Here is a 12,628-nt window from a genome sequence, read left to right as displayed (position 1 = left end):
CCAGTAGGCAAGCTCTCCCAAGTAACAAAGGACCTAATAAAGAAACAACAAAGAATGAAAGTGTCCGAACTCCAGAGATAAGATAGAATTTGCAAAACTGTCAAAACTGATCAACAAGGTGAAAATAAGTGATATTCGAAACTACAGCGCGAGAAAGACTGAAGAAGCCATAAAAAATGGACGCAGCCTGAAATCAGTGAGAAAGAAATTCGGCATAGGACAAACCATGATGTATGCACTGAAAGATAAGCAGGGTAATATCAGCGATCTCGAAGATATAGTAAAAGAAGCGGAAAAATTCTATACTGACCTGTACAGTACCCAGAGGACTCAGTATAACTCCATTCGAAACAGTAATGAACAGATACAGAAACACCTCCTATAACTAGCGATGAGGTCAGAAGGGCCTTACAAGACATGAAATGGGGAAGAGCGGCAGGAGAAGATGGAATAACAGTCGATTTAATCAAAGATGGGGGAGACATATTGTTTTGAAAACTGGCGACTCTCTCTACGAAGTGTCTATCAACTGCAAGGGTTCCAGAAAAGTGGAAAAATGCAAGCATTAAACTAATCCACAAGAAGGGAGACATTAATGAATTCAAAAATTAGAGGCCCATTAGCTCACTCCCAGTATTATATAAAATATTCACCAAGATTATCTCCAATAGAATAAGGGCAACACTGGACTTAGTCAACCAAGGGAACAGGCAGCTGTCGGGAAGAGATACTCTACAATGGATCACATCCATGTCATCAATCAGGTAATCGAGAAATCCGCAGAGTACAATCAGCCTCTATATATGGCTTTCATAGATTACGAAAAGGCATTTGATTCAGTAGAGATACCAGAAGTCCTAGAGGCATTACGTAATCAAGGAGTACAGACCGCTTACGTAAATATCCTGGAAAATATCTACAGAGATCCCATAGCTACCTTATTTCTCCCCAAGTAGGCAGATACCTACAAAGAACGGGGTCAGACAAAGAGGTACAATCTCTTCAATGCTGTTCGCTGCATGCTTGGAAGAAATATTAAAGCTATTAAACTGGGAAGGCTTAGGAGTAAGGATCGACGGCGAATACCTCAGCAACCTTCGGTTTGCCAATGACATTGTTCTATTCAGCAACACTGCAGACGAGTTACAACAAATGATTGAGGACCTTAACAGAGAGAGTGTAAGAGTGGGGTTGAAGATTAATATGCAGAAGACAAAGACAATGATGAATAACCGGGCAAAGGAACAAGAGTTCAGGATTGCCAGTCAGCCTCTAGAGTCTATGAAGGAGTATGTTTACCTAGGTAAATTAATCACAGGGAACCCTGATCACAAGAAGGAAATTCATAGAATAAAAATGGATTGGATCGCATATGGCAGACATTGTCAGCTCCAGACTGGAAGCTTACCATTATCACTGTAAAGGAAGGTGTATAATCAGTGCATTTTACCGGTGCTGACATATGGGGCAGAGACTTGGACACTGACAAAGAAGCTTGAGAACAAGTTAAGGCCCACGCAAAGAGCGATGGAATGAAGAATGCTAGGCATAACTTTGACAGGCAGAAGAAGAGCGGATTGGATCAGTGAGCAAACACGTATAGCCGATATTCTAATTGAAATTAAGAGAGAAAAATGGCGCTGGGCAGATCACGTAATGCACAGCTTAGATAACTGTTGGACCACTAGGGCTACAGATTGGGTACCAAGAGAAGGGAAGTGCAGTAGAGGGAGGCAGAAGATTGGGTGGTGTGATGAAATTAGGAAATTTGCGGGTGCTAGTTGGAATCGGTTGGCGCAGGACAGGGGTAATTGGAGATCGCAGGGAGAGGCCTTCGTCCTGTAGTGTACATAAAATAGGCGGATCATGATGATCTTTGGCATCATCTAAATTGCGTAGAAGCCCCCTAATATTACACTGCGATATTTATTGTCTATATTGCAGAAGAGGTTTGAGCTGTGTGTCTAATATGTGAAAGCTTAACTTAACTTACAGAGCGCTTTGCGGGCCCTGTGATGCGGAGTCTCTTTTTTGGAGCGTTCAAGAGATTCTCAACGCTCCTGAGGCGCTGGTGGCGCCATTTGACTGGAAGTCACGTCGATCATCTCTTGCGAGGCTCTGGACAACTGTTCTTGTGAGTGCTGCGTTCGCCTTGAAGGCCTCGCCTCGAGAGACAAGACCTTTGAGGCCACCAACCCAGAGCTTGACGGGCCCTTCTTGGATGAGAAAGAAGTGGTGGCTGCACCCGCCGAGGGTGCTGGTGGCCCAACCACGGCCACACTTTTTGTGAGCCGGGCTGAAGCTGGAGTCTGCTGCCGCAGTGCCCCCTTATGGACATACCCTGCGGTATACCCTGCAGTATGGAAAAATGGGAAGCGTTTTGGTGCTTCCTTGAAGATGTTTTCTTTTACTTTCACAGTTACGATTTCTTTTTCTCTTTTCCATGTGGGACAAGATTGGAAGTAAGCTGCATGGTCGCTGTTGCAGTTCGCGCAATGTAGCATGCCTTTGCAGTTGTCTGAGGGTGATCATGGTCACCACACCTTGCAGAGGTTTGGCAGCCTCGGCAGCTTTGTAAACCATGGCTATATCTTTGACATTTGATCTTAATGTATCCTGCCTTGATCTCGGGCAGAGCACTGGATTCGAATGTTAATATGAGATGTTTGGTAGCAATTTCTTTGTTTTCGCTCCTCAACTTTATTCATTGGACATTAATCACGTTTTCGTCTCACCATCATTCTAGAAGTTCTTCCTCAGTCAGTTCAATAATGTTGTCTTCTGAAATGACACCTCGAACAGTGTTCATTATGCGATCTTTGGTTATGGTCACTGGGACATCTGAAAATTACACTAGATTGGGAAGTTTTTCATACTGCTTCTTGTCACATAGTTCCCGTAGAAGTTCACCACTGGCCATCTTCGTGGCTTTGAACCCTGGCCCAAGAGAATCTTTGAGATTTTGCTACAAGGGGAAATCATTCTCGCTGCCTTTTGTCTTGTCACTGTGGACTACTTGTATCTGTTAAAGTTCTCTTTTTGTTTGCCAAAGAATTGGAAAACATCACTGGTGCACCCTCTTTTTTGAGGACGATTGGGAAGTCGAGGAAATCGTACTGCCATATGTATATACCGGCATTCAGCAGAGGTGCGAGCCACCCACCATGGAGCCCAACAAGGGGATGTGACAGGACTATGTTCTGTGTGCGCCAGTTCTGCAACTCAGCTACAAACCAATGTATATAACCAAAGGTCATTAAAACAGAAAAGGTTAACCCTTGCTGCTTGAAAGTTAGGTGAAGTGAAGACAGGAACGATTGAAAGTGAGACAGGAAGACGAAGATTGAAGAGGAGAACAGGAAAAGGCGACTGCTGATTTCCTCCAGGTGGGTCAGTCTGGAGGCCTCTGCATTCTGCATTCTATGTGAAGAAGAGGCCAAAGAGGTGTGTTGCCTCTGCCGGGGCCTTAAAGGTTCGAACACCCAGCATTGGCTCAACCCACAGGAAACACTTTTTCCTCATAGTCGGGTAATCCACGCAAGGCTACACACAGGAGGGTCCTACCCTCATGTGCTCGGGTACCACATACCTGCCAACCTGGCAAGATCAAAAATCGGGAGACTTTTTATTCGCGCCAAAAGGGGGGGGGGGGGGTCGTTCAAACTTTCAGGCAGTGTTTGACGAGTCCTTTTGCAGGTCTTGCAGTACCAGACTTTGCTCACTTAAAAAAATTCGTCAGAGTTGCTTTGCTCAAAACACTGTCCAGACTGACGGCCCTTCGCTAGCAGCAGGTGTCGCACATTGATGAGCGGAACACAGTCCTAGTTTTTCACACCATGCTAACCAACGTCTCACACTCTCGCATTGCAAGGCGGTATCGCGAGTAAATCCAGCATCACCTTAGCAACTCGGTGAAACATGTTTTTTATAAGTGTTTTTCATTTTTCCAACCATAGACCCCTGCACATCACACCTTTCTTCATTCAGAATGTCCTCTGGAAGGCTGTACACCTGTAGTGTGGCAAACTCAGCTTCGAGATCATCTAAAGCGTCTTTAGCAGATTCACTGGAATCTCGAGGCAACAGCTGAGGGAAGCTCTGAATAAAGAAACGAATACTCGAGAGCGATGCCTGTGAAATAAATTTCAGGTTGGCCACCTCTGCATTCTTAAGAGTTGTGTTTCATCAGTTGCGTTTTAGAGTTGCATCCAATGCGATAATGCTTTGCCTCGTCGCATATAGGAAACATTTTTTGTAGATGAAGTCCAACGTGGTCGCTGACACTAAGGGGTAGGTTGTGTTAGACGAGGAATCCCATAAACAGGCACTACACACATACGACACTGTTGTCGCAGTTTTTCCGGAGAAAGTTCACTATGTTGCCTTGCTGCTCAGCGGTGCAAACTTAGCTTCGATGCTTCGCTGTGGAAAGGTGCAGTTTCCAGTCGCCTTCGCCGCCGTGAGACACGCTGACGTCGCATCCACACGTTGTACAAAATGCAAAATGTTCTTTTCTTGATGTCAAAAAGCATGGAAATTCAGAAGTATAGACCGTTTTTTCGTAGGCGCCGCCATATTGTGAACGCAGTGGCGCCGCCTATGAGCAGCGCCATACTGGCTTGGGTGAAAGCGGCCTTTTGCATGGCAGGTATACGCTCGGCGGTAGGTTCTGGCATTTGTTTTCGCGGTCGTGCGGTCTTTTTAGTATGACGTGCGTCTTCTATGTGGTAAACGGTTCTGTGAGACGTGGTGAAGTGGTTTAAGGCGTCATGGCCGGAATTTCTGCTGGCGTTGAGGTGGACGGAACACACAGCGCTATGTGTGCGCGCATATTCGAGCCTACAATCAGCCTCGGAGATCAATTGTGTATTTCTGAATGTTCCAATCACTAATGTGACCTTATTGCAGTATAATCCTCTATTTCTAAGCTGCGATTTAGGAGCCATGAAACATACGTGACGATCCTAACAGCGTCGGTACCGTTCTGCTACGATAGGAGCTATGCTGTTATACTTTGACAAGCGTTCAAACTGTTCGCCGCAGGTTACATTACGTGACTACTTGGTTGGATGGATTAGGTTTCCACCCATGAATAAAATAGTTTTGGCTAGTAATGGCAGCATACCTTGCAATCTGAATGAAGCTTGTCCAGCAAAGCGACCGTTTACGAACTGCGCGAGCGTCCTAAGCAGTAGTAGGTGCTGGATTACAGATATTTTTGTTCTATATAGCACATGGTCCAAGCATACGACATCAGCAGTTATATATGTATAAACGTTGTGCGGCGTTAGCCCGTTTTCTCTTGCTTTTTAGAGAAAGAGGATAACCGAATTTTTTTTTTTCGGTTGTGTTCGTTCAGTTCTCTACGACGCACTCACACGTATTACGGAAATTTTGCGCTCAAAAATAGCCATCGCATTTTTTATGCGAACCCTCTCATATATTATGGCTGTATACAGGCCAAAAAGGCAATGCCGAAGCAAACAGCTTATATATGTATCGTGCTGGCTCACCAACCGCAGTGATCGCTGTGTTGAGCAGCGCCATGGGCCTCATGCAGCAAGGCTAGCATAGACATATGATAATTTCAAGCATACTAGACTTGAAATGCGTGAGAACGATGCCAGTGTATCAGAAATATTTGATAGCGCCTGCCGCTCAGATGTTTCGTGGTTGCCTTAGGTTGGCCGTGCACGAGTATGTGCTGTTATGTTTTATGTTTTACTCCCTACGCCAATCGATCAGACAGTGAGCTGATTTACAATTTAATGCTGGTAGTACAGAGATGCCGTTTTTTTTTTTGTTGTTGTTGAATTAAAATTGATATAAGCAAAATAGTAAACAACACATTCACGCACCACGACTGACAATGCGCGTACACCGCGGCTGATTATGCGCGTCACATTTTTGCGCCCCCAAGACATATTTCCGCCTACAGTAGTTACTGATGCACCGAAAGACTTCCCTGACGACCTTATATGAACGAACATAGCATCAATTTCACAAAGTACCATCTGAAACATCTCGAAATCGTTCCGCAGCACGCGACAGCAATACTTTCAAGCAGCGCCGCACCAGATCGCCCAAGCCAGAGAGGAGGAACGGCTCTCCGCGCGCCCTATCCTCCTCGCCCGATGAAACGGTCTATAAGATCACAAAATACCTTTTCTTGGGCTTTAATAGCGCCATGGCATCAAGCACACGAGGCTTCTAACTTTACACAGTGCACCGCACACAGACGGCCTAGCCAACACTAATCATACACACAAGCAGCAATGCCTTACAAGCAGCAGCAACAAGATGCACCATGGAGGAAGGCATGCATGAAATGCAAGAGCTACATTGGGTCTGGCTTTGGTCGGCGTACTAGGCACCGTATTCGGCTGCTTAGTCGATGATACCGATAGTGCTAGTGCAGCCGTTGTTGGTGATGCTGACGATTACGATGTGGCTGTAGATTTTGCAGTGCCGGATTCACAAAAACCATTCTTGCCCGAACAGAGACCACTTTTTGGGAGATATAAGACAGTGATCTTACAATCGGAAAGTTCAGTCAAAAATCTGGAGTCTCCCGGGCGAATCGGGAGGGTTGGCAGGTATGGGTATGTGGTGTCACCCCACACCAAACGCCTGCTTACACAGACACCTCTTGTAAAATTAAATAAACTAAAACTAGATCCTAACCTTCTCACGCGGATTGAGCTCTAACAAACTGCACTCAGTTTGTTACAGTTGATGGTTTTATTTCTTCTTTCTGCGATGTACATTCTGGGCTACGCTAAGGTTCAGTTCTGGGCCCCCTCCTTTTTCTCATTTACCGTATTTACTCGCATAATGATCGCACTCGCGCAATGATCGCACCCCTGAATTTTGTCGTCAAAATTCAATTTTTTTTAAAATTTCCCGTGTAATGATCGCACCCCGAACTTGCTGCAGCGATATGTTGTGTGCCAAGTCTAGCTAATATTGATCGCACTTACCATCTGTCGAATGCTATGCGAACGACTGTTCAAGACAAACCAAGCGGTCTGCACGCACCAAACATTCTTAAGTAGATGCCTCATTTCATTACTTTCATCACTTTCCGCACTTCCATGACTAAAAAAAAGCTCTGCAACCAAACTTGCCTTTATTATGTGTAGGCTTTATAATGGTTGTGGTCAACAACAAAAAAGGCGCCTTTCTATTCTCATCTGCACTCATGGGCACGCAACAAATCGCGAGCGGCAACGATAGTAGCCACGTTTACACCGATACGTTAAAAGTGCACCCTGTTCATACGCCGACGCTTGTAACACAGCTAAGATATTCACCCACGCTTAGCGGAAACGTGCCGTATTAGGATAGTAGTGAAGACAGATGCCGCAGTTTCCGCAGCATGCCGGCCATGTGTTTCGATGTCACTGGCAGCTAAGCGAGCCCATCTGTTTTTGTCCCCTCAAAGTGGACAATGGCTACGTTATTGCCGCAGACTTGCCGATATTAACGATATTATTCATTACTGATACGGAAGAAACTGTTTCAATGCACGTAATGTACTCAAGAGAAGAAGAAAAAAAACCCTTTCGGCGCATTCGGCTTGCTCCGTCGGCCGCCATTTTTGTTTTGGTGTCCCGCAGCTTACGCGGGACGAAAAAAATTTTTTTCGTTTCACGGGAAATTTAACCCGCGTAATGATCGCACCCCTGATTTTGCGTCAATTCTTCTGACAAAAACGTGCGATCATTATGCGAGTAAATACGGTATATTAACGACCTTCCTGCTACACTGTCTTTTAAGTTCACTTGTTCTCTGATGACTGTTACTTTTTGTGAAATAACCAATGAAACCGATGTTAACAGGTTGCAACTCGACCTTAACGCAATGTCTAACTGGTGTAACTCGTGCTTAATGGAACTAAATATTAACAAATGTAAAGTACTAGATGTAGCTTGTGTTTTTCGACAATATGCCACTTACCACTTAAACAGCGTTCCTTTAGAAACATTGCACTCTTACAAGTACTTAGGTGTCCATGCAACTACAAAGCTATCATGGTCTGTTCACACCGAATACGTTACTAACAACGTTACCGTATTTAGGCTACTTGCACCGTAACTTCACTAGCTCACCTTCTAACCTAAAACACCTACTCTATAAAACTCTAATACGTCCTCAATTAGAATACACTACTTCTGTATGGGATCCCGGCCAGGATAACCTGAAAACGGCCTTAGAACTTGTCCAAAATAACTCAATTCAATTTATATTTTCTAATTATAATAGAACTGCAAGCATTTCTTCCATGAAACAATCTTGGTCTTCCTTTGCTGTGTGTTCGACGTAGAATTGCACGTCTAGCACTCTTTTATAGTATTTATCATCATCCTACACTGCACACGCAATTCTTTACAGGACCCCATTATGTATCACAGCGTGCTGATTACTGTCATTAAGTTGGGACCTATCTATGCCACACAAAGCATTTTTCCGTCTTTTGCTCGCACATGTATAGATTGACACCACTTTCCCCCTGATATCATAAATACTACTGATAACAGCCCTTTCCATGAAACATTAGCTAACATTGTATAACCAGGAATTTCTTTTTGTGACACAGCAGCTAACAATGTATAGAAAGAAACCTCTTGTATTCTAGCATTGTGTTTTGCTCATATTAACCGGTGCATTTTGCTTACTTCCTATGTACCACACTTTCTTTTATACCACTCCCCTCTATAATGCCTCTGGCCCTGAGGGTATGGTAAATTAAAAAAAACTCCTTCCAATTATTCTTCTGGTTAACTATCACTTAATTATCACACTATCAAAAACCGTTAACGGCCTTATTCCCACAAACTTATTTGACAAGATATCCCGAACAGGTATCCCAAAACTAGATTTGTCTTGAATAACAACTTTTTGTTACAGAAACTATGCAGTAACTATTAAAACTATGAAAAACACGTGGCCCAATATGCACCAGTAACGTTTTGAAAACTTGCCTAATGTTTTAGAACTGTCTGTACCCTTTGTTACACTTAGGAAAAGAACTGATGTTGTTTCTAGTAGGAAATTCACATTGCTACTTACTACTAGCATATTAATTGTCTGTGTTCTTATTTTACTGAACAATGTAATGATGTTTCCGCACTCACTTCTCTCCATGCACTTTGAAATAAGAGGCTCCTTTGGCTTGAGCTATAGGATGTTCAACAACAAACACTGATTATCAGTATGGTCAACAAAAATATAATTATCAATTAACCGAGGAGACCCAGATCAGGCAATTAATTGCCTAGCATTGGTATAGATTGAAGGACGATGCTTGCCCAAGCAGGTCAAGCATGAAGAAAATAAATTCATACCTGATGAGGAATTCTTGTACTTGCTCTCGTGAACGTACCTAATGTACCCTGAAATTAAAACAGCAAAAATGGGAACAGATGTACAATTAATGAGGTGCCAACATAAGACTGGGAAAGGTTAGGCGTAGTCTGGTCAACAGTCATGCCAACTAATCAAGCTTTTTACGTGGTTAAGGTGCCTTATCAAAATGCAACGAACTTGAAAAGCAGGCCGCGGAGCCTACTGATAATAATAAGGCTTCACACACAAGGTACACTAAAAATATTAAACCTTCCAGTGTCAGTGAAGTACTGGTACAATTTTGCATTTCTGCCCCATCATGTCATTGGCGTCAGATAAAAATGCGAGGGCCATACCAAGAGAACCATGAGCCATTACACCTATCACTTTTTCCTCCTTCTGCATAACCAAAAATAAACTGTTGTGTATGTTTTATAATATCCAAGAAATAAACTCGATGTTGGAGGTGCATCAGTTCCAAAAAAGACCAGACACTGAAAGGGTAAAGACACTGCAGGGCAGGTAGGGATGGAAGCTGCCAAGGAAGTTTTGGAGCAGCTCTGGGAGCAGCAAATTTGGAGCATGAACTGTCCGTTTTGCAGCAGCTTGGTAAACATCAATATGAGCGAAATACAGGCATATGAAGAAAAAGGGCCCCTTATTTGACTTTGCAGAACAATATTAAGTTACACCAGATCACTTCTGTGGAAGCCCGCAAGGCGAGCAAATTCATGACAGAGAAAAATTGTCAACCACCTGACTGTGGCATGAAGCTGCAAAAGAAGCCCATACAGGTTTCTCAGGAACCACCATTGAGTTACATACTGGATGTGCCGACCAAATGTGGCTAAGAAAATAATATGACCGAGGGCTTTTCGTGAACAGTGCCCACTCTATGTTGATAGGCTTGTGTTAATGCTAGTCGAGTTTTTTTTTTATTCATTATGAACAAGCAATTAGTATTTAATTTTAATGAACTAATATTTATTACTTTACTAATTCAATAAGTTGCCAATGCAAAAGTTGTGGAAAATGTCGAGAAATGACTGACAACAGTGTATATAGCGATCCAGGTCTTGTGTGATCCTTTCTTACCAAAAAAAAAAAAACAAGAAAAAGCCTGGGAATATTTTAATCCTCGTGAGAACGCGTCGCTACACTAGTAATATAGGTGGTCTCGGACGTAAACATGATTATCTAGTGCATTGTGTATATTACGAACGTGCAAACCTTGGCCACGGTCTCGCAATGGTTCGGAAAGCAAACCGTTAAAAGATTGCACTACTTCGGGTTTGATAGGGGCTGAAGATGTGCACAAAAAACTGCTGACGCGCCAAGAAAAAAGTGCGCAGCTCGTTCCCAGAATCAGAATTTATTATTAGAGGTTGGGTCACATTACAAGTATTTAGTATACAGGAGGAGGTCCCACAGTCAAAGACTGTATCGGGACCTTCAGTGGCCTTATTTGACAAGCTTTGCGTAAATATTGATGCAATTTTTAGTGTGCAGAAGAGTTGTCACAGTCACAGCGTTTTATTTTATTTTATTCCACGGGCTTTCTTTCTCGTTAAGGAAGTCTTCGTGAATCCTAGGTTGTTTAAAATGCTGTTATCGGTCATTTGCTAACGTCATCCACAACTTTTTCACTGGCATCTCATCAATTAGGTAAATTTATAAATTTAGCTAATTAAACGTATTCGTGCACAATGAACGCACAATGTTCACAGTGGCCACTATGAACAACATCCATCAAGGTACAGTCAACACCTCTGGTAACATTTAATTTTTGTAGACCTTAAACATTGCAGAATACTGCAGAATAAATGTGAAGTGATGCACTGGTGATTGCACGTTTGCCAGTATTTCACATCGCTTTCCGAGAAAAAGCTCAGAGATATTTTTGAAAACAACAAGGGTATAAAAATGTTCACTGGCTTTCCGGTCTGCGTCAACCAATGTATTTAACAAGCTCAATTATTCGTGCTTATTCATGGCTCTGCTACGGGCTCCAGAGAGCCAATGTAAAACAAAAAAAATTAAAATTAAATTAAGGGTTTTTACGTGCCAAAACCACTTTCTGATTATGAGGCACGCCATAGTAGAGGACTCCGGTAATTTCGACCACCTGGGGTTCTTTAACGTGCACCTAAATCTAAGTACACAGGTGTTTTCACGTTTCGCCCCCATTGAAATGCGGCCGCCGTGGCTGGGATTCGATCCCACGACCTCGTGCTCAGCAGCCCAACACCATAGCCACTGAGCAACCACAGCGGGTCCAATGTAAAACAGAAACCAATATTTGAAGCATTGAACTGCGGTTTATTAAAATTTTTGGTCTCGATCTGCGCAAGTTGCGTCGTGAACATCGTTGCCACGAATGCTAATTCAGAGGTTTGCGGTTTCACTGAACTTTTAATTACGACTGCAATTTGGCTGCTAAAATTGAATACGAAACTTTACATCCTTAGCTTGTGTTCTGCGGAAGCAAGAGCCTGATTTTGTATGGTGCGTCCGGGCAGATAGTAGTGTACCGAGTGCAAATTAATTTAAATGACGATTGCTGTTGCCATTTAATGTTTGAGACCAAGAAGTTTCATGAAAGCAAGTAGGTAGTTTGTCGGTGTGCCGCACTATCATCCCAGTAACCGGTTGTGGTGCATGTGCGAAATAGATTCAGAACGTCACACGCACGGCGTTTGCCAATTAATCGACACAGATATACAAATATGCCGCAGAATTGTGTGCTAAAATGTATAACGAAACTAACAAGCTACACGCTGAGAAGGCTGTACGACCTTACTCATTCAGTGCTGCTTGCCTTCCTAACTGCCCCATGAAATGAGCGCCAGTTCAAATCACCTTTAGTTGGTTTGCATATACACAAATGCATAACACTTTTATAAAGCATTCTTAATGCATTGTGCAGCATAGAACTGTTTTCCATTTTCTTGTTGCCTAGTTACAATTGCAGCCCCAACACTCCAATGACGCCGACGCTGCAACAGATTGCTTAGGCTTGGATTGCAGAGCTAAGTGCTAGACAATGCATGGCTGTGTGGTTGCCACTGAACACACACAGACTGCTAAATTTGGCAACTTTATTTGAAATTAGTGTTTTGGTGCTGGTTGGTGCAGCTCGATGGTTTGGCGCTAGATGGCATAATTGGCACAGCCCTTCCATCCGTGTAAGGCTGCAGGTTGATTTTATTCAGCTGGCAAAGTTTTGCATTTCGCACCCACTAAAGTGCGCTACCATGGAAAGGAATCGAACCTGTGACCT

The 12,628-nt window shown here is 43.3% G+C and overlaps 1 protein-coding gene across 10 annotated transcripts in view; it reads right to left on the bottom strand.

Moving 5' to 3' along the window:
* LOC142566104 (WW domain-containing adapter protein with coiled-coil-like) overlaps positions 1 to 12,628 on the bottom strand; it is a 448,398-nt gene that overhangs the window by 355,096 nt on the left and 80,674 nt on the right. For 9 of the 10 annotated variants that reach the window (XM_075676876.1, XM_075676877.1, XM_075676884.1 and 6 more), the window contains one exon: positions 9,348 to 9,395. The exons of the other annotated variant lie outside the window; for it this stretch is intronic. In XM_075676876.1, the coding sequence (XP_075532991.1) occupies positions 9,348 to 9,395 (48 nt within the window). The remainder of the gene's footprint in view (positions 1 to 9,347; positions 9,396 to 12,628) is intronic. 10 annotated transcript variants of the gene reach the window in all.

The sequence above is a fragment of the Dermacentor variabilis genome, unplaced genomic scaffold (assembly GCF_050947875.1).
Source record: "Dermacentor variabilis isolate Ectoservices unplaced genomic scaffold, ASM5094787v1 scaffold_12, whole genome shotgun sequence".
NCBI classification, from domain to species: domain Eukaryota; kingdom Metazoa; phylum Arthropoda; class Arachnida; order Ixodida; family Ixodidae; genus Dermacentor; species Dermacentor variabilis.
This window is presented reverse-complemented; position numbering and strand designations above follow the sequence as displayed.